The 22,829-nt window shown below is 39.3% G+C and overlaps 2 protein-coding genes across 3 annotated transcripts in view; both read left to right on the top strand.

Moving 5' to 3' along the window:
* NUCB2 (nucleobindin 2) overlaps nucleotides 1-766 on the top strand; it is a 40,274-nt gene extending 39,508 nt beyond the window's left edge. Inside the window, exons 13-14 of one of the 2 annotated variants that reach the window (XM_019975684.2) lie at nucleotides 162-240; nucleotides 654-766. In XM_019975684.2, the coding sequence (XP_019831243.2) occupies nucleotides 162-236 (75 nt within the window). In that variant the 3' untranslated portion in view covers nucleotides 237-240; nucleotides 654-766. Of the gene's footprint in view, nucleotides 1-161; nucleotides 245-653 lie in introns of both variants that reach the window. The other variant, XM_019975683.2, reaches the window with a different exon arrangement.
* A 145-nt stretch (nucleotides 767-911) lies between these two features.
* Nucleotides 912-22,829, top strand: part of NCR3LG1 (natural killer cell cytotoxicity receptor 3 ligand 1) — a 35,319-nt gene continuing 13,401 nt past the window's right edge. Inside the window, exons 1-2 of the mRNA XM_070803586.1 lie at nucleotides 912-3,455; nucleotides 7,401-21,835. The gene's annotated coding sequence lies outside the window, so the exon portion shown is untranslated. The remainder of the gene's footprint in view (nucleotides 3,456-7,400; nucleotides 21,836-22,829) is intronic.

The raw sequence follows: 22,829 nt of genomic DNA, 5'->3' as shown, positions 1-22,829 counted from the left end.
ATTTTTTAAATGGCATTGTTGACTGCCCTAAATTTTAGAATATGAATATCTCATTTTGGAAAACAATTTTTAATTAGTTTGTTGTGCTTTGGCAAAGGTCATCCATAGCAGAGAAAATCAAATAATACTTACTTTTAAGACATTCTTTTTTCATTCACTAGGTTGTACAGCAGATGGAACAAAAAAAATTACAACAGATTTCCCCATCAGCACCTGGTGGAGAATCAAAGATCTAGCCACGTAGGTAATTTTGTTTGTTTGAGAAAATTTTTAAAAATGGAATAAATAGAAATTTACTTTTGTTACAAATACAATTTCAAATCATTAATATCTGTGCTACTTTCTCTTTATGTGTAGAAATAGAGCAATTTGTATTATAGAAAAATGAAAAGGCCTCTAAAATCTTTATATATTAGTACATTTCAAAAGCTATGTAATTTGATAGCCATATACATGGTGAAATGATGGTTTCCAATATTACTCATAATTCTTCCTAATCAATTATTGATATTATCAGAGAACATGTTTTTAAATTGTGATCTGTGGTTAAGCATAGTTAAGAAACAAATACTCAATATGTCTATGTGTAAAAGAATATTCAGAGTAAAGGAAGATACCTTTAAAATGAGGGCATTTATTTTTCTTTTGTACAGACATTTAAAGTTTGAAGTCCACCAGAACTTGGAAGAAAATTGTTGAATCATCGTCTGTGTCATCTTTTTACCTCCCTTCCTTCTCCTCTGCTCAATAAATATTTTAAAGCATATGTGGAATAAAGGAAGATACTTTTTAAATGGGAACATATTTCTTTTAACACAGATATTTAAGGATTGAAGCCTATCAGGACCAGGAAGGAAACAAACTCAATACCTGCTGTCATTTTCATACCTCCCTTCCTTTCCCCTTGTTCTCCTTTAGTTATTTAAGCAGCCTATGCCATAATTTAATGAAATTATTAGTAAATATTGAAGTGAGAAAGCTCCATCCATTGCTTTTAAAATAAATTGCTCTCACTTATTCATAAATATAGATACTCTTATGGGTGCTTATCATCCCTTCTCTCAATAAAAGTCTCTTTGATATTAATGATTCTTCTCCTGAGAATACTATAGTATTCCCCAGTGTTTGCTGGTAACTTTTCCCTGAAACTTTTAACTTTCAGCAATATTAACTGCTAGAAATTCTTCTACCAAACAGCCTCTCCTACCCCTTAAGGTCATTTTTCATTTACAGTATTTTTGCCTTATGCTCTATCATTCAAGATCAGGTTTTGCTACATGTAACAGAAAATCCAAAGAGAATGCTGGTTTAACTAAAGAAGAGTTTTTGCCTTTTACATAAAAGAAATCTGTAAGTAGGTAGTGTCCAGGTTCCCATCTTTCTACTCTGCTCTCCTCGTTGCATGGTTTTTATTCTCAAGTTATTTCATTTTCATTGTCCAAAGTGGCTTTTGGAAGCAGTGGGCGAAGGGCAACCAAAGGAAATTTCCCCAGCTGAGTCAGTGTCCTGGATTCGGTTTTCTCAGAGAACCACACAGCGTTTGAATTTACATCTCATTGGCCAGAGCTGTGTCACATTGCCATCTAGCTGCTAGGGAAGCTGAGAAGTCCAGTGTAAGTGAGACTAGCTAAAAATCAGGATTTTTTAACTAGGGAAAAATTCCATTTCAGAAGGGAAAGGGGAATGTTTGATGGGCAACTACAGCTCTGAACACTTAATCAGCCTTTTGGTGACCTAAATATCTGTGTGCATTCTTCTGAAATAGAGAACTCTCACATCCCCCACCACAAAAGGAAACCACCAAAATCGAATCCATTAATAACTGTAACACAAGCCTATGATATCTGAGTATAGTCCCCTTCATGAGGATAGAATGTGGTTTCTTACATTCCCACCACGTGCAAAGTAAAAAGCAGCGTGTCTGCCCCCTGAGCACCGTATGCATAATAAAATAGGTACAGGGTAACTGCAGTAAAATCAACCTTTTAGAAAAGAGGAAAACAGGAAACATAGCAGTCATATATCCATGGAAATTAAAAAAAAATACTCTGTGGCAAAAATAGCAAGGTGCTAATAGCTCTCTGCTCTATCCATAAATACGTTCTTTGGTTTTTCTATCAGGCAACCCCTGCTTCACCTTTCTGGGAGGAACTCCCTCGTCTTATGTCCTCAGGGGCCCTTGGCATTGCCCTCTGGGATGTTTTTATTGCCCACTAACCTTCAAGGACACAAGTGGCCTTTGAAAAGTGTCCCCTTCCTGAAGAGTGGACAGCTTTCACACTTTTTTTCCTGTTATTATGGGTTTAGGGCCTTGGGAATTGTTTTAGAAAGTTACAAGCTATTTCAGCTTGGGCTTAGGGTTTTTATTTGTTTTTTGTTTCCTTCTGCTTTTTGGAAAAACAGTTCCCTAAAAACTTAGTAGGTCTCTGGTCTGTTTTCTTCAATTATTACCATGAGAAAGCACAAAGATCTTATGAAGATTGCTTTTAGCAAAGAACCTCATCTTTTACTTGCTGGCCTCTGTGTTCTTGCTCTCCCTTTGGGTCTTAAATGAGTGGGACCTACTTAGTATTGTTTTGAACTGTAGGCTGGGATGGGATAACAACAGTCTTACTCTGATCTTTTTCTTTAGGATGGTTCCCATTACTTGGCAGAAAATTCTTAAGGGAAGGTTCTTGGAAAGGTTGTGAAAGCTTTAGCAGCTTCCTCAGAACCTTTATTTATAATTGTTTCAGTCTGGAGTATGGTAGTACAGTAGTTGCCTTTTTTAGTTCTTCAGGGCTCCAGATTTGGGACTTTATCAATTTATTTGGTAGATAGAGAGCAGTTCTCTCAGCAAAGCTACATTCCCTTCCATCTCTCTAGACCTGACCATCCTTAGCCTAAGTCACATCTGTCTTGTTGGACTTTGCTGAAAGAGGGAAGGCAGAGCCTACACGTGCTAGCATTCTGAAATTCTATTACTATTTTCTCTGATACCTTATCCTGAGTTTGCATGAGATATCACTGCCCCAAACCTGACCTCCTCAACTAAGCAAGTTCCATTCTTATTATCTCTTTACTTGCTATACCTTACTTCTAGTTACCAAATTCTGTATAGGTTAAGATTCTTCGTTGCAGCTCATTGAATCCTCTTCAGCTGTCAAACAGAATGGAATTAATGTGGGAGGGGTGTATAGATAGCTCACAGCATCTTTGGGAGGGCTGAAAGAATGGAACTTAGGCTGAGTTTCTAGGAACTGCATCACAAGACTAGGCTGCCGAAGAAGCTGCTGCTTTGGGAATAATTGAGAAGCTGTCTGCTAAATCAGGAAGCCACCCACTGGATTAGGAAGCCATGAAGTTGCCAGCTCCAGAACACCACCATTGACACACTTTAGATCAGCACAAGTGGATACTTCATGTCGTGCTTCTCTTCTCTCCCCATGGAACTCGGCTCTGAGTAAAAGTTTCAAGTGAGTGCAACCAATTGTTTGAACCAATCATATATGGGATCCTAGCTGCAAGGGAGGTTGGGAAATAATATTTAATTTCCTACCCCTATTGTAGCATGCTTACAGCTGCTAAGTGAACAAATCTGTACTAATAATTCCAAATTTTAATTGCTTCTCTTAACATTAATAATTTTAGAAACAGTTCTCATTTTATAAACTTTAAAATAATCATTGTATACTCCTCCAAACACTTCAGATTTTTTCCCCTTAAATCATGGATCCTAGAATTGACTATAGCAATCTAGAAAAGTTCTACTTATATGTATCTTAAAAAAAAACCTACAAAAATCACTCAGCAGAGTAATGCTATTTTTCTAGAGATGGGGAAGAATTCCTAACTCTGTTGTTTAAATTATAGGAAATATTTTTAAATGGTCTGGGGTATACTTTTGTTGATGACTTTATTGTGATAAGACAGGGATTCACATATGATAAAACATTTTAGATGGTGGACTGGGGTCAAATCAGAAAGTAATGGAGGCAATGATATTGTACTTTTATGTGACAAATATCAATACAACAGCCATCGTATTGCATATGTGCTAAGTTGCTTCAGTCATGTCCAACTCTGTGCAGCCCTATGGACTGCAGCCTGCCAGGCTCCTCTGTCCATAGGATGCTCCAGGCAAGAATACTGGAGTGGGTTGCCATGCCTTTCTCCAGGCGATCTTCCTGAACCAGGGATGGAGACCGTGTCTGTTACGGTTGCATCGGCATGTAGGTTCTTTACCACTAGCACCACCTGGGAAACCTAGCAGTCGTATTCAGTTCAGTTCAGTTCAGTTCAGTCGCTCAGTCATGTCCGACTCTTTGCGACCCCATGAATTGCAGCACACCAGGCCTCCCTGTCCATCACCAACTCCTGGAGTTCACTCAAACTCATGTCCATCGAGTCAGTGATGCCATCCCCAGCCATCTCATCCTCTGTCATCCCCTTCTCCTCCTACCCCCAATTCCTCCCAGCATCAGAGTCTTTTCCAATGAATCAACTCTTCGCATGAGGTGGCCAAAGTACTGGAGTTTCAGCTTTAGCATCACTCCTTCCAAAGAACATCCAGGACTGATCTTTGGAATGGATTGGTTGGATCTCCTTGCAGTCCAAGGGACTCTCAAGAGTCTTCTCCAACACCACAGTTCAAAAGCATCAATTCTTCAGCACTCAGCTTTCTTCACAGTCCAACTCTCACATCCATACATGACTACTGGAAAAACCATAGCCTTGACTAGATGGACCTTTGTTGGCAAAGTAATGTCTCTGCTTTTGAATATGCTATCTAGGTTGGTCATAACTTTCCTTCCAAGGAGTAAGTGTCTTTTAATTTCATGGCTGCAATCACCATCTGCAGTGATTTTGGAACCCAGAAAAATAAAGTCTGATACTGTTTCCACTGTTTCCCCATCTATTTCCCATGAAGTGATGGGACCCGGATGCCATGATCTTAGTTTTCTGAATGTTGAGCTTTAAGCCAACTTTTTCACTATCCTCTTTCACTTTCATCAAGAGGCTTTTGAGTTCCTCTTCACTTTCTGCCATAAGGGTGGTGTCATCTGCATATCTGAGGTTATTGATATTTCTCCCGGCAATCCTGATTCCAGCTTGTGCTTCTTCCAGCCCAGCATTTCTCATGATGTACTCTGCATATAAGTTAAATAAGCAGGGTGACAATATACAGCCTTGACGTACTCCTTTTCCTATTTGGAACCAGTCTGTTGTTCCATGTCCAGTTCTAACTGTTACTTCCTGACCTGCATAGGTTTCTCAAGAGGCCAGTCAGGTGGTCTGGTATTCCCATTTCTTTCAGAATTTTCCACAGTTTATTGTGATCCACACAGTTGTATTACAATACATTAAATATATCAAAGTAACACGTTTTACTGAAGAAGAAAAATGGCAACCACTTTGGTGGAATCCCATGGACAGAGGAGTCTGATGGGCTACAGTCCATGAGGTTGCAAAGAATTAGACATGACTTAGCAACTAAACAATAACATGTTCTACATCTTAAATTTACACAGTATCATATATCAAATATATTTAAGTAAAAAAATTAATTGGAGGAGAGCATAGAGAAATTTTTAAAAATGCTTTTTTGGCATGAGTAGATAAGGGACCAGAGAAGGCAATGGCACCCCACTCCAGTACTCTTGCCTGGAAAATCCCATGGATGGAGGAGCCTGGTAGGCTGCAGTTCATGAGGTCGCTAGGAGTCAGATACGACTGAGCAACTTCACTTTCACTTTTCACTTTCATGCCTTGGAGAAGGAAATGGCAACCCACTCCAGTATTCTTGCCTGGAGAATCCCAGGGACAAAGGAGCCTAGTGGGCTGCCGTCCATGGGGTTCACAGAGTCAGACATGACTGAAGCAACTTAGCAGCAGCAGCAGATAAGGGACAGATGTTAATGTAGACATACCTCAGTTTCCAACAAATTATAATTTATTAAAAATAGAATTGTTAGCCTAAGATTATTTATGGACATAAGGAATTCCAGTTTATATGAGTGTTGGGCATTTATTACTGAGGGTTGTTTCTTAAAGAGTTGCTAATCGTATTCTTTCCAGCTCTCTTACAAAGTATTGATCCTCTGTTTGATTTACCCCATTCATTTTTATATTCTTTAGATATTAAAAAGTCTTTGGCTTAGTTGACTTAGTAGTATGTATAAGTAATTTGAAATTTTGTTTCACATATGAATTTCCATGAAGCATTTTATAGTATACTTGCTTTTATTTGTTAAGTCATGTCCAACTCTTTTGCGATCCCATGGAATGTAACTCACTATGCTCCTCTGTCTATGGAATTTCCCAGGCAAGAATACTGGAGTGGGTTGCCATTTCCTCCTCTAGGAGAATCTTTCTGATCCAGAGATCAAACCTGTGCCTCCTGCACTGGCAGATGGATTCTGTACCACTGAGCCACTGGGAAGCCCTATAGCATACTTAGTTATATATAATTAAAACTATATTTTCAAAGACAATAGTCCTCTATAATATTTGACTGTCACTGAAGGAAACTGAAATTTAGAAGTTTAAAAGTAGTGGTAAAAGATCCTTTTGAGAGATGGCTCTTTTTGTTTGTTTGTTTGTTTAACCAAGATTTGTTTACAACAGCATTTTTTCATGCTAATTGAACATATTTGTATTACCATAAATCTAAGAGCAGGTCTGTTTTTCATATGAGGAAAAATAAAAAGAAAAAATTTGTGCTAATGTGACTTTTTTTTAAGATAGTCAAGCTAATAAGAGAGGTGATGAGAAATGTGTGTGTGTTTAAATATTTATTTATTCTTTGGCCAGTTTGGGTCCTCATTGCTGTGCGTGGGTTTTCTCTAGTTGTTGCAAAGGAGGGTACTCTCTAGTTGCTGCACGTGGGCTGCTCACTGTGGTGGCTTCTCTTGTTGCTGAGCACTGGGCTCCAGGGTGCGCGGGCTTCACTGGTTGCAGCACATGGGCTCAGTGGTTGCGGTTTCTGGGCCCTGGAGCACAGGCGCAATAGTTGTGCTTGTGGGCTCAGTTGCTCCGCAGCATGGGGGATCTTCCTGGGCAGGGATGGAATCCATGTCTCCTGCATTGGCAGATGAATTCTTTACCACTGAGCCACCAGGGACGGCCAAAATGTTTTTTTTAGGGAGAAATATTGACAAGTCTGAGCTTTCCTGGTGGCTCAATGGTAAAGAAACTGCCTGCAACGCAGGACACATGGGTTCAGTCTCTGGGTCGGGAAGATCCCCTGGAGAAGGCCATGGCCACCCACTCCTATATTCTTGCCTGGAGAATTCCATGAACAGAGGAGCCTGGTGGGCTATAGTCCATGGGGTTGTAAAGAGTCGGACACAACCGAGCGACTAAGCACATTGACAAGTCTAGTTCTGGTTAGTGCCTAAAGTTTAATTTCTCTTTTATAGCTGTAAAGTAAATAAAGAAGAAATTGAAAAAGAGGCAGTTAGATGATGACTTTTATAATTTTCATGCAAGATTTGTGTCTCCTGAAAAAGCTGCTAGAGAAGATCATCTTTACCCTTAACCAAGTACGTCAACTTGATACTTTAATGCATTTGTTTTGTTGGAATTGAGAGACTAAGGTGTATTCCGTAAAATGCAGAGTTCCTGTGGATGATAAAATGGAAGACTGTAATGACAGCTTGTTTTCAAGGTATGAGATTTGAAGGAAATCAGATCTTTTCTTTGCTTTTTTTTTTCTTTAACACAATATCATTAGCAGGACTTCAGTCTTTCCATACTGTTTTAATTCATCAATTAGTTAATGAAAACGCAACAACTTAGATCTAATAAATGGCAATTTTTTCCAGCTTTTAGTTTTTAAAATTTTATGTTGAACTATAGTTGATTTATAGTATTGTGTTAGTTTCAAGTATATAGCAAACTGATTTTTATATATATATACACATATGCTTTTTCCGATTCTTTTTCATTATAGGTTTTCACAAGATATTGAATGTAATTCCCTGTGGTATACAGTAAATCCTTGTTGTTTATCTGTTTTATATATAGTGTTATGTATCTGTTAATTCCATATTCCTGATTTATCCCTCCATTCCTCTATTCCCCTTTGATAACCATGTTTGTTTTCTATGTCTGTGAGTCTGTTTCTGTTTTGTGAATAAGTTTATTTGTATTCTTTTTTAGATTCCACGTATGAGTTATATATTTATCTTTCTCTGATTTATTTCACTTAGTATGATAATCTCTTGGTTCATCCATGTTGCTGCCAATGGCAATATTTCATTCTTTTTTATGACTAATACTCCATTCCATTCCATATGCCACATCTTCGTTATCCATTCATTTGTTAATGGACACTTAGATTGCTTGGCCATTATAAATAGTGCTGCTATAATTTATTTGTTGTTTTCCATTAAAATTTTTTTATTGGAGTATAATTAATTTACAATATTGTGTTAATTTCAGGTGTACAGCAAAGTGACTCAGTTATACTTATATATATATCTCCACTCTTTTTTAGATTCTTTTCCCATATAGGCCATAACAGAGTGTTGAGTAGAGTTCCCTGCATGGTACAGTAAGTCCTTATTAGTTATCTATTTTATGTATAGCAGTGGGTATATGTCAATCTCAACCTCCCAATTTATCCCTCTATGCACTCACCCCCTGGTAACCATAAGTTTGTTTTCTATGTCTGTTTCTGTTTTATAAATAAGTTTATTTGTATCATTTATTTAGATTCCACATATAAGTGACATCATTTGTCTTTATCTGACTAACTTCACTCAGTATGACAATCTTCAGGTCCTTCCATGTTGCTACAAATGGCATTATTTCATTCTTTTTTATGATTGTATAGTTGTTATGAATTAGTAACCATGCTTAAAGAATTCAAGAATTGAGCCAGAACAAGCAGCAGCAGCAAGTGGTGAAGACACCAAATTGAAAAATTTGGACTTATGGTTACCAGCACTACCAACCTGTTTATTGAGACAAAAACAAAGCAAAACCAATAAAACCTTTTATTACATTTTAGAAATTTAGGATTTCCCTCCAAATATTTCCTATTAGAATTATGTAGAAAAAACTTACATTTCATGTTTCAGTTCAGTTCAGTTCCGTCGCTCAGTCGTGTCTGACTCTTTGCAACTCCATGGACTGCAGCATGCCAGGCTGTCCTGTTCATCACCAGCTCCCAGAGCTTGCTCAAACTCATGTCCATCGAGTCAGTGATACCATCCAACCATCTCATCCTCTGTCATTCCCTTCTCCTGCCTTCAGTCTTTCCCAGCATCAGGGTCTTTTCCAATGAGTCAGTTCTTCACATCAGTTGGCCAAAGTATTGGTGCTTCAGCTTTAGCATCAGTCCTTCCAGTGAATATTCAGAACTGATTTCCTTTAGGATTGACTGGCTTGATGTCCTTGCAGTCCAAGGGACTCTCAAGAGTCTTCTCCAACACCACAGTTCAAAAGCATCAATTCTTCAGCGCTCAGCTTTCTTTATAGTCCAACTCTCACATCCATACTTGACTACTGGAAAAACCATAGCTTTGACTAGATAGACCTTTGTTGTCAAAGTAAAAAGCAGAGGCCTTTTAATATGCTGTCTAGGTTGGTCATAACTTTTCTTCCAAGAAGCAAGTGTCTTTTAATTTCATGGCTTCAGTCACCATCTGCAGTGATTTTGGAGCGCCCCCCCCCCCCCCAATAAAACATTTCATGCTTACAGATGTCTGTAATTTTCACAAATTTATTTAGTCATAGTCTGGATGATGAATGCCATGTACCAGCTTGGTCAGCCAGCCCTTGACTGTGTATTTGTCTTAGAGGCTCACTGTTCCAGTTGCCTTCCAAGCTCTGCCTGCCTTTAAACAAGGTTTCTTTAAAAAATAATTTTAAAAATAAGTTTTGTTTTGTTTATAATTTGTTTACAATCTACTATAAGCAATAGATACGACTTTAGCTGTGCAAATTTTCCTCTTTCTTGTTTTTTTTGTGGCCATGTCACACAATTTGTGGCATATTAGTTCCCCAACCAGGATGAAACCCAGGTCTCAGCAGGAAAGTGTCAAGTCCTAACCACTGGACCATCAGGGAATTCCTCCTCCTTTTGTTTTATCCTTAGTGATGAGTATGTTTCCTAAGACTGTCCAGGATTATGAAAATATATCTTGCAATTAAATTGTTAAAATATTTCATTTTAAGGGACTGTTTACCCCCCCTCAGTGTCTATGTTGAGAGCTTTGTACTTTCCTTCTTAATAAATCCTATTCGCTTGCAAAAAAAAAAAATTCATTTTACAATTCTTAAAATTTTGCTTCTCTGACATTTTTAAATGAATAATTTATTTTCCATGTGATTTTAAAGTTCTAATTTTAAAGTTTCCTTGTCTGAGTGTTTTAAAAATAAGGGGGAAAAAATAAAATTCCATCTATTAGTATTCTTTGCCACCTCCCGTGAATCATTGTATTAAAACGTTACTTTTAAATTGTAGTCCATTTAAAATGCTCTTTTTTAGTGGTGTGAGAATATGTGCGCTTTAATTAAATCCTTATCCTCACATAGATTCCCTGTGTATGGAGTAAGAAACATGTGTTCAGCCTATGCCATTCTGTATTTGTTTTGTTCCATATGACTTAACCATTGTGCCGTCCACTGTTACACTACATTTGTTAAAGTGATTTAAGTTTGCTTTACTTTTGAACTTTATCCTTTCTTTTCTTGGTGTTGTTGCTTCATAAATATTTCCTTATTTGAATAGTGATATTTTACAAATTATTTCCTTTTTGAGACATATTTGCCATGTCCCTTGATGTTTTAAACATTTTTAATGGTAGTATTGAAGCATTTTTTTCCTTCTTGTTCTCGAGCATTGAGTAAGGTTATCTTAGAATTTGTATTTTTAACTTTTTCCTGGACTAACACTCAGTCCTAATCCTGCATTTATTTCTTGCTTTCTTTGATGTGTTTCATTCTCTAAAAACACATACACATCTCTGTTTCATTCAGAGTCAAGAATTGATCTTGGGGAAAAGAAAACCATGTTTGCAGAAAAGTCAGGTTTTCTAGGGCTCGTTAGGCAACAAGGCAATCTTCCTAGAGTGGTTTCTGAGCACTGCAGAGAGTGCTTCTAACCCTGAAGAAAGTTTATAACTCATGAGTAGAGATGTCCTGACTCCCTCCCTTTAACAGAGTGAAACAGGTTATGGAGCAAAAGCATCTGTTCAGACTACTGTAAATGTCCCTTGTCTAATTCTTTAGCTTTTTGATACCCTCCTTAAATAATAATAGTGTTTTTGAAAATACTTTGTGCATCCCAACAGACATTTTCCATCTTACATTTGTTAGTAAAGGAAAATAAGTATTTTGGGGAACAGGAAGACCAGGACATAAATTTGACAATCTCTGATATGAAGAGAGAGGCTTCCCAGGTGGCGCTAGTGGTAAAGAGCCCATCTGCCTGTGCAGGAGACTTAAGAGATGTGGGTTTGATCCCTGGGTCAGGAAGATGCCCTAGAGGAGGGCACAGCAACCAGTATTCATGTCTGGAGAATCCCATGGACAGAGGAGTCTGGTGGGCTACAGTCCATAGGGTCACAAAGAGTTGGACACAATTGAAGTGATTTAGCACATGTACTCACTGATTAGATGAGAAGTAGCATAGTGTATTGTTTCATTATTACTTTTGCCTGGATGATCTGAGTTTTAATTAAGTTCTTTCCTCTCTAAGTACTCTACCATTTTTCTACTGTTGTATTGACTTTTCCAGGCTTCCCTTGTAGCTCAGTTGGTAAAGAATCTCCCTGCAGTGCAGGAGACCCGGGTTCAATCCCTGGGTTGGGAAGATCCCCTGGAGAAGGAAATGGCAAACCGGCTCCAGTATTCTTGCCTGGAAAATCTCATGGACAGAGGAGCCTGGTGGGCTGTAGTCCATGGGGTCGCAAAGAGTCAGGCACTACTGAGCGACTAACGCTAACGCTTATTGACTTTTCCACTACTGTATTTCCAATGCACCTCCTTAATCATTAGAGAAAGCTTAGAGGGATACAGACAGTTGTAGTACCATTGTTAGCCATCTTAAGGTTTCGTGGCCACCATCTTCATGGCACTTACTATCCAATATTTCAAATAAATTCTCCTCTTCCCTCATAATTCCAAACTATTAATCTTTTCTCTAAGGGAGTCTGTTGTATTACTAATTAAAATTTGGAGGTGATTTTATTAAAACAGGATTAATTTTCAAAAAAATTATATTAAAGATAAAATAGAGGCTAAATCTTTTAAGGACAACAGTTTGAAGGCAGTTAATGACCAGAGTGACCTTCATTCATTTGCGATGGCTTTGGTGACTTTGGCTTTGGTAGTTCAGTTTTCCCCTGTCAATCCAGTGTAAGGGCCTAAGAATGGACGGGCCCTGGAGGCTGAAGGAGCCAAGGGGGAGGAAGGAGCCCCCTTTCCACTGAAGGTATTTCTTTCTCTGAGGTGGTTAATCCAGGATCTATTAGCACATGAAAGTTCCAAGCCCTTGCAATTTTCAAAGTATCTGTACGTGTACTCATTTATATAGCCTCTAGCCGAAAGTTCATAGTTTTGGAAGGAATATGTGTTTATGTGTAAGCTTGTGCCTAAAACAGGTCTGGAGGGAAAGCCATTAGTTATCTTGTGTCTTTTGAAAAAAATTGTCTTCTGGAATTAAAACATAAAAAAACATTTTTTTCATTGTTGCCTTTTCTTCTCATGAAGGAGACCAATATTGCATAACCCATATTTTATCAATATTTATTATATTCTAAAAACCATTTAATAATGATGGTTTATATATCCTATTTAAGGTCAAGATTATAAAGACCTTTTATTTGTTACAATTAATTTGGGGGTATTTTGAAGTTTTCAAAAATTAAATGTTAAAAAATAACCTGTTATAAGCATGTGGCCAAAAATGTTCTATTGATCTTAAACTTTGGGAAGAAATTTTATTAGTTTGAAGTGTCTTCAGATGTAATTCTTCTTGGCTTATTTAGATATTTTGGGCTATTTTTAAGACTACAAATAAATACTTGGATTTTAATTTGATAATTAGGAAGACACAGAGACTTTATAAAACTTTGCTATATTTGAACTTGTTTTTTGGCTCTATGTTGTAAGAATTCTTCCAGAGAAATATTTGTTGGAAAATTTATTCTGGTCATCATTTGTATAGGTTTATATTTAATTATATTAAATGTAAAGTCAGAAAATATGTAGTATTTGTTGTAATTTTCTGGGGAAAAAGAAATTTGACAACATTGAAAAAATGAATTATTTGCAAAACATTAAAGTTGCAGAGTCATGGAAACTCAGGGTCTTAGAAATTGTTTCCCTGGAAGGGACCTCTTCTCCTATATTTCTTAGTATACTTTTATCCAGTGACAGGATTGAAGTGGACATCATCTGGGCACTAGTGGTAAAGAACCTGCATGCCAATGCAGGGGACATAAGAGATGTGGGTTTGATTCATGGGTCAGGAAGATTCCCCTGGAGGAAGGCATGGTAATCCACTCCAGTATCTTGTCTGGAGCATCCCATGGACAGAGGAGCCTGGCAGGCTATAGTCCACAGGATTGCAAAGAGTCAAACACAACTGAAATGACTTACCACTCACATATATGCTTCCAGGGACAGGACTGAAGTGAAATACACAGTAGTTTCTAGGCTCTTGTCTTCAATATTGAAATCACCTAAGAGCTTCAGAAAAGACTGATTCCTGGGTCTCATCTCCAGAGATTGTGATTTCATTCTTCTGGAGTGTGATCTGGGCTTTGAAATTTTTGAAAGATCTTCAAGTGATTCTAATGTGCAGACCAGTTTGGGAACTGCTGGTAAATTATGTGGAAATTAACCAACGTTAGAGAATCTACACTGGGGAGGAAAGCTGACTGATGTTATGAAGGTTCTATAAGCATTTAAATGTCACTTCAGTCACCTGCTTCCCTGGTGGTTCAGCTGGTAAAGAATCTGCCTGCAATGTGGGAGATCTGGATTTGATCCCTGGGTTGGAAGATCCCCTGGAGAAGGGAACAGCTACCCACTCCAGTATTCTGGCCTGGAGAATTCCATGGACTGTATAGTCCATGGGTCTCAAAGAGTTGGACTTGACAGAGCAACTTTCACTTTCAGCTACCTGCATGCACATACCAGTGTTTGTAACATGCAGGAAACATTTCCACCTAAATTCAAGAACAGTGACAAAGAATCTCTGATTATGGGGTAGTGGAAAGTTCTGGGGTCTGGGTGTTAGGACTTTGGCTCTGTCATTCTCCAACTGTATGTTTTTTTCCCCCCTCCTAGAGTCTTGAGAAAAAACTCTAAAGTTTAGATTGTGAGATTTTATTAATTTTACTAAAATTTCCCAACTTTTCCACTTGAAATCATTTCAGCTTTGCAAAAAACTTGCAAAAATAGTATATGCCCTTCACCTAGCTTCCTCAAATGTTAACACCTTAAACAGAGTTAGTAAAATCAGGAAGTCAACATTAATATAATTTTATTAACTAATCTTTAAATTTTGCCAATTATCCCACTAATACACTTTTGCTAGGCTAAAGAGCCAATTCAGGATCACACATTGCAGTTAGTTGTATATATGGGTGTGTTTGTTAACTTTGAAAAAAAAAAAAGCCTATCCAAAAAAGTTGCAACAATAGGTCAGCTAATTCTAGAATACCTTTCCCCTAGATATATCAGTTGTTAGCAGCATGCCACATTTGCCATCAAGCTCTCTCTTTCTCTACAATTCTGATTTTTTACTGAAGCATTTCAGAAGTTTCCGACACTATGATCCTTTACCCTAAATCTGTAAATTAGCATCTCCTAAGAACAAGGACATTCTTTTATAATAACCATCTTTCCAGTTCAGTTAAGTCGCTCAGGCATGTCGGACTCTTTGTGACCCCATGAATCGCAGCATGCCAGGCCTCCCTGTCCATCACCAACTCCTGGAGTTCACTCAAATTCACGTCCATCAAGTCGGTGATGCCATCCAGCCATCTCATCCTCTGTCGTCCCCTTTTCCTCCTGCCCCCAATCACTCCCAGCATCAGAGTCTTTTCCAATGAGTCAGCTCTTCACATGAGGTGGCCAAAGTACTGGAGTTTCAGCTTTAGCATCATTCCTTCCAAAGAACATCCAGGACTGATCTCCTTGCACTCCAAGGGACTCTCAAGAATCTTCTCCAACACCACAGTTCAAAAGCATCAATTCTTCGGCACTCAGCTTTCTTCACAGTCCAACTCTCACATCCATACATGACTACTGGAAAAACCATAGCCTTGACTAGACGGACCTTTGTTGGTAAAGTAATGTCTCTGCTTTTGAATATGCTATCTAGGTTGGTCATAACTTTGCTTCCAAGGTGTAAGCGTCTTTTAATTTCACGGCTGCAATCACCATCTGCAGTGATTTTGGAGCCCAGAAAAATAAAGTCTGACACTGTTTCCACTGTTTCCCCATCTATTTCCCATGAAGTGATGGGACCAGATGCCATGATCTTAGTTTTCTGAATGTTGAGCTTTAAGCCAACTTTTTCACTGTCCTCTTTCACTTTCATCAAGAGGCTTTTGAGTTCCTCTTCACTTTCTGCCATAAGGGTGGTGTCATCTGTATATCTGAGGTTATTGATATTTCTCCCAGCAATCTTGATTCCAGCTTGTGCTTCTTCCAGCATAGTGTTTCTCATGATGTATTCTGCATATAAGTTAAATAAGCAGGGTGACAATATACAGCCTTGACATAGTCCTTTTCCTATTTGGAACCAGTCTGTTGTTCCATGTCCAGTTCTAACTGTTACTTCCTGACCTGCATATAGGTTTCTCAAGAGGCAGGTTCAGGTGGTCTGGTATTCCCATCTCTTTCAGAATTTCACCATCTTTTAGAAGTGGTCAAATTATCATCTTATTCAAATTCAGGAAATTTCCTGTGGACAAAGAATGTGGTCTGCCACTTCTGTAAATAAAGAATGTTGCATCACCACCATCATCAGCCTTCATGGCTGCCCTCTGTGCAGGTGTGCACCCCGAGGGGAACTCAGGAAGGAGATAAACAGGAAACCAGCCTTAGCGAGTTGAGGTGCTTATCAAAGCCTTGATTTCAATGAGCCCAGACTCTTGAATCTTTCCATACATAGAAAAGCACTAAATTCATTACTTGAGATATATGGTTTTCTTTAGTTAATGGGAATCTTTTGCTATTCCAAGAGGCTCTTTCCTGGGCTTTAGTCCTCAGTAAGACCACTGAATAAAACACAATTCTCAATTTTTTGATTATGTATTTTTTTTCAGTTGACATTACAAAGTATTGCTCTAACATTTGGTCCATACTCAGATTTCACCAACTGTTTCAATACTGTCCTTCATGGTCAATTTTTTTTTTTTTTTTGGTAAGCTAGGATTTAATCCAGAATCAAGCTTTGCATTTACTTCTCACATCTCTTTCATTTCCCTTAATCTAAAATAGCTCTTCAACCTTTCTTTGTCTTTCATGATGTTGACACTTTTGAAAAGTACAGGCCAGTTATTTTATAGAATGGCCCTCAGCTTGCATTTGTCTAGACCATTATTTCTCAAAGTATGTTCTGTGACTGATGCTGTCTATACACCAGTGTCACCCAACAATGATGGGTAAACATAGAAACTGAAATTTGTTGTGCCTTTGAAAATAATTTTACATTTGTTTTATAGTAAAAATTGGAGGCTTAATTTTTATGTCTTTTGATTTCATTTTTCTCAGAATTCCTTTTTATTGTATTTTACAAAATATCAGTCCTCAATAGGTTGGATATTCTATCTTGTTTTTTTAAACTTTTTCTTTTATGTTGGAGTATAGCCAATTAACAATGTTGTGATAATTTCATGTGTCATCAAAGGGACTCAGTTATACATATACATGTATCTTTCTCCCACATACTCCTTCCCATTCAGCCTATCACATAACACTGAGCAGAGTTCCCTGTGCTATACTATAGGTCCTTGTTGGTTATCCATTTTAAATATAGCAGTGTGTACTTCTTGATCCCAAATTCCCTAACCATCCCTTCTTCCCCCCATCCTTCACCCCTGCAACCATTAAGTTCATTTTCTAAGTCTATGAGTCTGTTTCTGTTTTGTAAATAAGTTCATTTGTATCATTTTTTTTAAGATTCTGCATATAAGGGATGTTATACAATATTTTAGATTGAATTTTTTTTTTTTTTTTACAAAGGTCCTTTGTCTCAGTTATTTTGACAAGCAGTGTCTGGAATAGCCTTTTGAGGCTAAGGACTATGTTTTAGTCACCTGAATCCATTACATTCAGACATACCTGTCAGAGTTCAGTGAATGGTTGCCTGTGGGGTGACTTAAAATGACCATTCCTTTATTGCAGAAGTTTTTCTTATGCTGAGTTCAAATCTGTCTCTCCATAAATTCTACATAGGGACTTTACTTCTGCCTGCAAAAACATCATATAACATGTCTATGCATATCCTTAGGTGTCAGCTTTTCTAAGACTTAAAAAACTGAGACACATCATAAAGCCTCAGTCTACTTCAAGCAAAAGTAACTCCATTTCTTTTACCATTTGTAGTGATTAGGATTAAATTCTGCTGAAAATAAGAACACCTCAAATAAGAATGACTTACTGACTTTGTTTCTTATGTTCTGCAAGTTCCGGGGTGTCATCCTAGGTCTGGTAGGGCAGTTTCACAAATTATGAGGGACCCAGCAGCCCTCTATTTTGCTATCACATTGTCCCCAGTGCGTGACTTCTATGCTGTGGTCTAAGATGTCTGCTTGTGCTCTAGCTATTACATCTCTATTCCTTCCAGCAGACAGATGAAAGGGTAAAGAGCATATCCCTCCCTTTAAGGACATTTCCCCAAAATAACACAAAACACTTCAATTTATTGCACTCCTCTCACACGCTAGTAAAATAATGCTCAAAATTCTCCAAGCCAGGCTTCAGCAATACGTGAACCGTGAAAGTCCAGATGTTCAAGCTGGTTTTAGAAAAGGCAGAGGAACCAGAGACCAAATTGCCAACATCCACTAGATCATGGAAAAAGCAAGAGAGTTCCAGAAAAACATCTATTTCTGCTTTATTGACTGTGCCAGAGCCTTTGGCTGTGTGGATCACAATAAACTGTGGAAAATTCTGAAAGAGATGGGAATACCAGACCACCTGACCTGCCTCTTGAGAAACCTGTATGCAGGTCAGGAAGCAATAGTTAGAACTGGACATGGAACAACAGACTGGTTCTAAATAGGAAAAGGAGTACATCAAGGCTGTATATTGTCACCCTGCTTATTTAACTTATATGCAGAGTACATCATGAGAAATGCTGGGCTGGATGAAGCACAAGCTGGAATCAAGATTGCTGGGAGAAATATCAATAACCTCAGATATGCAGATGACACCACCCTTATGGCAGAAAGTAAAGAAGAACTAAAGAGTCTCTTGATGAAAGAGGAGAGTGAAAAAGTTGGCTTAAAACTCAACATTCAGAAAACTAACATCATGGCATCTGGTCCCATCACTTCATGGCAAATAGATGGGGCAAACAATGGAAACAGTGAGAGACTTTATATTTTGGGGCTCCAAAATCACTGCAGATGGTGACTGCAGCCATGAAATTAAAAGACGATTGCTCCTTGGAAGAAAAGCTATGACCACCTAGACAGCATATTGAAAAGCAGAGACATTACTTTGCCAACAAAGGTCCATCTAGTCAAAGCTATGGTTTTTCCAGTAGTCACTATGGATATGAGAGTTGGACTATAAAGAAAGTTGAGCGCCGAAGAATTGATGCTTTTGAACTGTGGTGTTGGAGAAGACTCTTGAGAGTCCCTTGGACTGCAATGAGACCAAACCAGTCAATCCTAAAGGAAATCAGTCCTGAATATTCATTGGAAGGACTGATGCTGAAGCTGAAACTGCAATACTTTGGCCACTTGATGTGAAGAACTGACTCATTGGAAAAGACCCTGATACTGGAAAAGACTGAAGGCAGAAGGAGAAGGAGATGACAGAGGATTAGATAGTTGGATGGCATCACCGACTCAATGGGCATGACTTTGAGCAAGCTCCGGGAGTTAGTGATGGACAGGGAAGCCTGGCAAGATGTAGTCAATGGGGTCGCAACGAGTCGGACATGACTGAGCAACCGAACTGAACTGAACTGAACTTCCACTTATATTACTTGGGTCAGAACTTTGTCATATGGCCACACTGTGCTCCAAGAGAAGCTTGGAAACGCAGTCTTTTATTTTGGTGATCCCAGTACTCAGGAGAAAAAATTGGTGACTTTTTTAATGAAGAAGGAGAAAATAGTTGACTGACAAATAGCAGTCTCTGCCATTTTGTCCTCATATGCATGTCTCTTCTTCAGTGTTTTTATTTCTCGTTGGATGTTTTCATGAATTTAAATATGATTCCAAGTTGTATGTGACTTCCAAAAACACATTGGACAGGATTTGTCTTATATAAATGGCCTCAATATTAACCAGCATTTGAGGACCATGTCTCAACATGAGATGTCTAAGAATGTAAGCTCATTTCTTTTATTTATTCATGGTAGAACTAATTTATTTATTTATGATAAAACAATAACTTTATTACTAGTAAAGGCTAGATTTATGAGAAACTGAGATTTATTACAATAAACTCCAGAATTATATACAGCCTTATACATCCCATTCCTGGAGAAGGAAATGGCAACCCACTCCAGTATTCTTGCCTGGAGAATCTCATGGACGGAGGAGCCTGGTGGGCTACAGTCCACGGGGTTGCAAAGAGTCAGACACAACTGAGTGAGTGACTTGACTTTATACATCCCATTACAAGCTGTGCTGGACTACCACATAAGAGACAAATCTTTGCGAAAATGGTCCTGCTTGGAGCAGCAGAGAGAACAAGTTCTCCTAGTGGGAACCTGGTTTCAGAGAGAGAAAGTGGGAGAAAAAGAGGCCAGGCTATGTGAGTCAGTCATCAGAAAACCCTTCAGGAATGCTGAGTGAGGCAAATCTTAGCTGTCAAGAGGAGTTGGGGATGGGCAGTCTCTGTTTTGTCAAAGGGCTCTGAACAAAGTCATTCTCCCTTTTCTTTTCATAATCAATGGATCCTTGCATAGTATAATATGCCTTATTCTTTTATTTTTATTGGAATATATGTTTTTACCATGTTAAACTCATTTGTTTCAGAAACATTTGTGAAGCGTCTGCTGTGTGCTTTGGGGTTGAATGAAAGACTAGCAAACATATTACAAGATATGTTTTCTTGTGTGTTTGCAGGAATTCAAAATATGTGAAATTGGAAAAGATGATAACATAAGTAGACTTATTTAATGTAAATTTGATTAATCTTTAAATGTTAATAAAAATGGTGAAAGCTGCCAATTTTACTCTGCTTACTTTTTCAGGCAATTTCTCAAATTTTCTACAGGATGATATGTATATGTCACAACTGTGTGCATTCTTTTGGGCAGGTATAGGGATTTATCATACATTTCCACAGAGGATGTTATTTAATCATGTCAGTAATACCAGAATCAAGATTGTTGGGAGAAATAGCAACCTCAGATATGCAGATATGCCACTCTAATGGCAAGAAGTAAAGAGGAACTTAAGAGTCTCTTGATGAGGGTGAAAGAGGAGAGTGAAAAAGCTGACTTAAAACTCAACATTGCAGGCGGTGGTCCTAAGATGGTGGAGGAATAGGAAGGGGAGACCACTTTCTCCCCCACAAATTCATTGAGAGTTCATTTGAACGCTGACCAAATACCACAAAACAAGTTCTGAACACTGGCGGAGGACACCAGGCACCCAGAAAGGGAGCCCATTGTCTTCGAAAGGAGGTAGGACAAAATATAAAAGATAAAAACAGAGACAAAAGAGTTAGGGATGGAGCCCTATCCCGGGGAGGGAGTTGTAAAAGAGGAGAAGTTTCCAAACACCAGGACACCCTCTCACAGGCGGGTCTGCAGGGAGTTTTGGAAGCTCAGAGGGCATCAGAACCAGGAGGAAAAAATAAATAAATAAAACCCACAGATTACATGCTTAACTGCAACTCCCAGCGGAGAAGTAGCACAGACGCGCTCGTGTCCGCCACCAGCTAGCAGGGGCTGAACAGGGAGGTTCAGGCTGCGTTGCTTAGAGTAAGGAGCAGGCCTGAATGCGAGGGCAATCTGAGGGAGCTAACATGAGATAGCAACCCAAACCATGGGATAGCCAGAGAGGAAAAAAAAAAAAAAAAAGAGAGAGAGAGAGAACTTTCCCGTGTAAAGCTCTAACATAAGGTACTGCCAGGCCAGCTCACAGAACAAAGGACTGAGCAAATACCAGAGGAGAGTTAGCCGGCTGCGGACAGGCCCATCCCCCACCGGAGGCAGAGAGGCAGGTGGGCAATAGCCAGAGCCGGAAGGCAAGGGGTAAACTCAGCCCCAGAGATGGCATCCCCTACCAAACTGTGAGCAGGCTCCCAGTTGCTAACCAAGTCTTCCTGTTGACATTGGCCAGGAGGGTCGCAGCCAGAGATCTGCTCCCCAGAGGAGACACACCTGAGACAGCGTTACCGCTGCGCACCCAGGAAACGCGTGGCTGGGACCGGGGAGGTGATAAGATGCACTGCACCTGGGGAGAGCGCACTCGCCGAGCACCTGGTCGCCTGAGCTGCTTGTATCTGAGAAGGGCACAAAACGCAGGCCCAACCGAGTCTGTGCCTTGGTGGAGCACCTGAGAACCTGAACCGGAGCGGCGTAGACCTGGGAAGTGCATGCAACCCAGGGCCCACCTCAGACAGTTCCCTGGCAGAGCAACCTGGAGCCTGAGCAGTGTAGACCAGGAAAGCACACATGCTTCTGACACACGCCGTGAGTGGGGGCAAACCCAGTGTGGCCCAGACACTGCAAGGACTCCCCACAGGTGCAGTGTTCCTCCCTCCTTGCAGCACAATTGAACAAGTGAGCCTAAATAAATGACCACCTTCACCGCCTTGTGTCAAGGCGGAAGTTAGATACTTAGAGACTTTCAAACAGAGGGAGCCAAAATAAACAAAGAAGAGCGAACAGCTTTGGAAGTGACAGGTGCAACAGATTAAAACCCTGTAGTTAGCACCGGCTACTTTGGCCACCTCATGCGAAGAGTTGACTCATTGGAAAAGACCCTGATGCTGGGAGGGATTGGGGGTAGGAGGAGAAGGGGATGATAGAGGATGAGATAGCTGGATGGCATCACCGACTCGATAGACGTGAGTTTGGGTAGACTCCGGGAGTTGGTGATGGACAGGGAGGCCTGGCATGCTGCGATTCATGGGGTCGCAGAGAGTCGGACAGGACTGAGCGAGTGAACTGAACACTGGAAGGGACCTACAGACCTTGAGAAGAAGTATAAGCTGGAACAAGGAACTATCTGAAACTGAACAAGGACATTCTTTTATAATAACCATTTTTTCAGTTCAGTCACTCAGTCGTGTCCGACTCTTTGCGACCCCATGAATCGCAGCATGCCAGGCCTCCCTGTCCATCACCAACTCCCAGAGTTCACTCAAACTCATGCCCATCGAGTCGGTGATGCCATCCAGCCATCTCATCCTCTGTCGTCCCCTTTTCCTCCTGCCCCCAATCACTCCCAGCATCAAAATCTTTTCCAGTGAGTCAACTCTTAGCATGAGGTGGCCAAAGTACTGGAGTTTCAGCTTTAGCATCATTCCTTCCAAAGAAATCCCAGGGCTGATCTCCTTTAGAATGGACTGAACTGACACCACACTACCCTCAACAACTCCAGAGAAATTCCTAGATATATTATACTATTATCATTTTTTAAGTTCTTTATTACCCCTTTAATTTTCATTTTTAAAACCTACTA

This window comes from Bos indicus, chromosome 15, assembly GCF_029378745.1.
Source record: "Bos indicus isolate NIAB-ARS_2022 breed Sahiwal x Tharparkar chromosome 15, NIAB-ARS_B.indTharparkar_mat_pri_1.0, whole genome shotgun sequence".
NCBI classification, from domain to species: domain Eukaryota; kingdom Metazoa; phylum Chordata; class Mammalia; order Artiodactyla; family Bovidae; genus Bos; species Bos indicus.
This window is presented reverse-complemented; position numbering and strand designations above follow the sequence as displayed.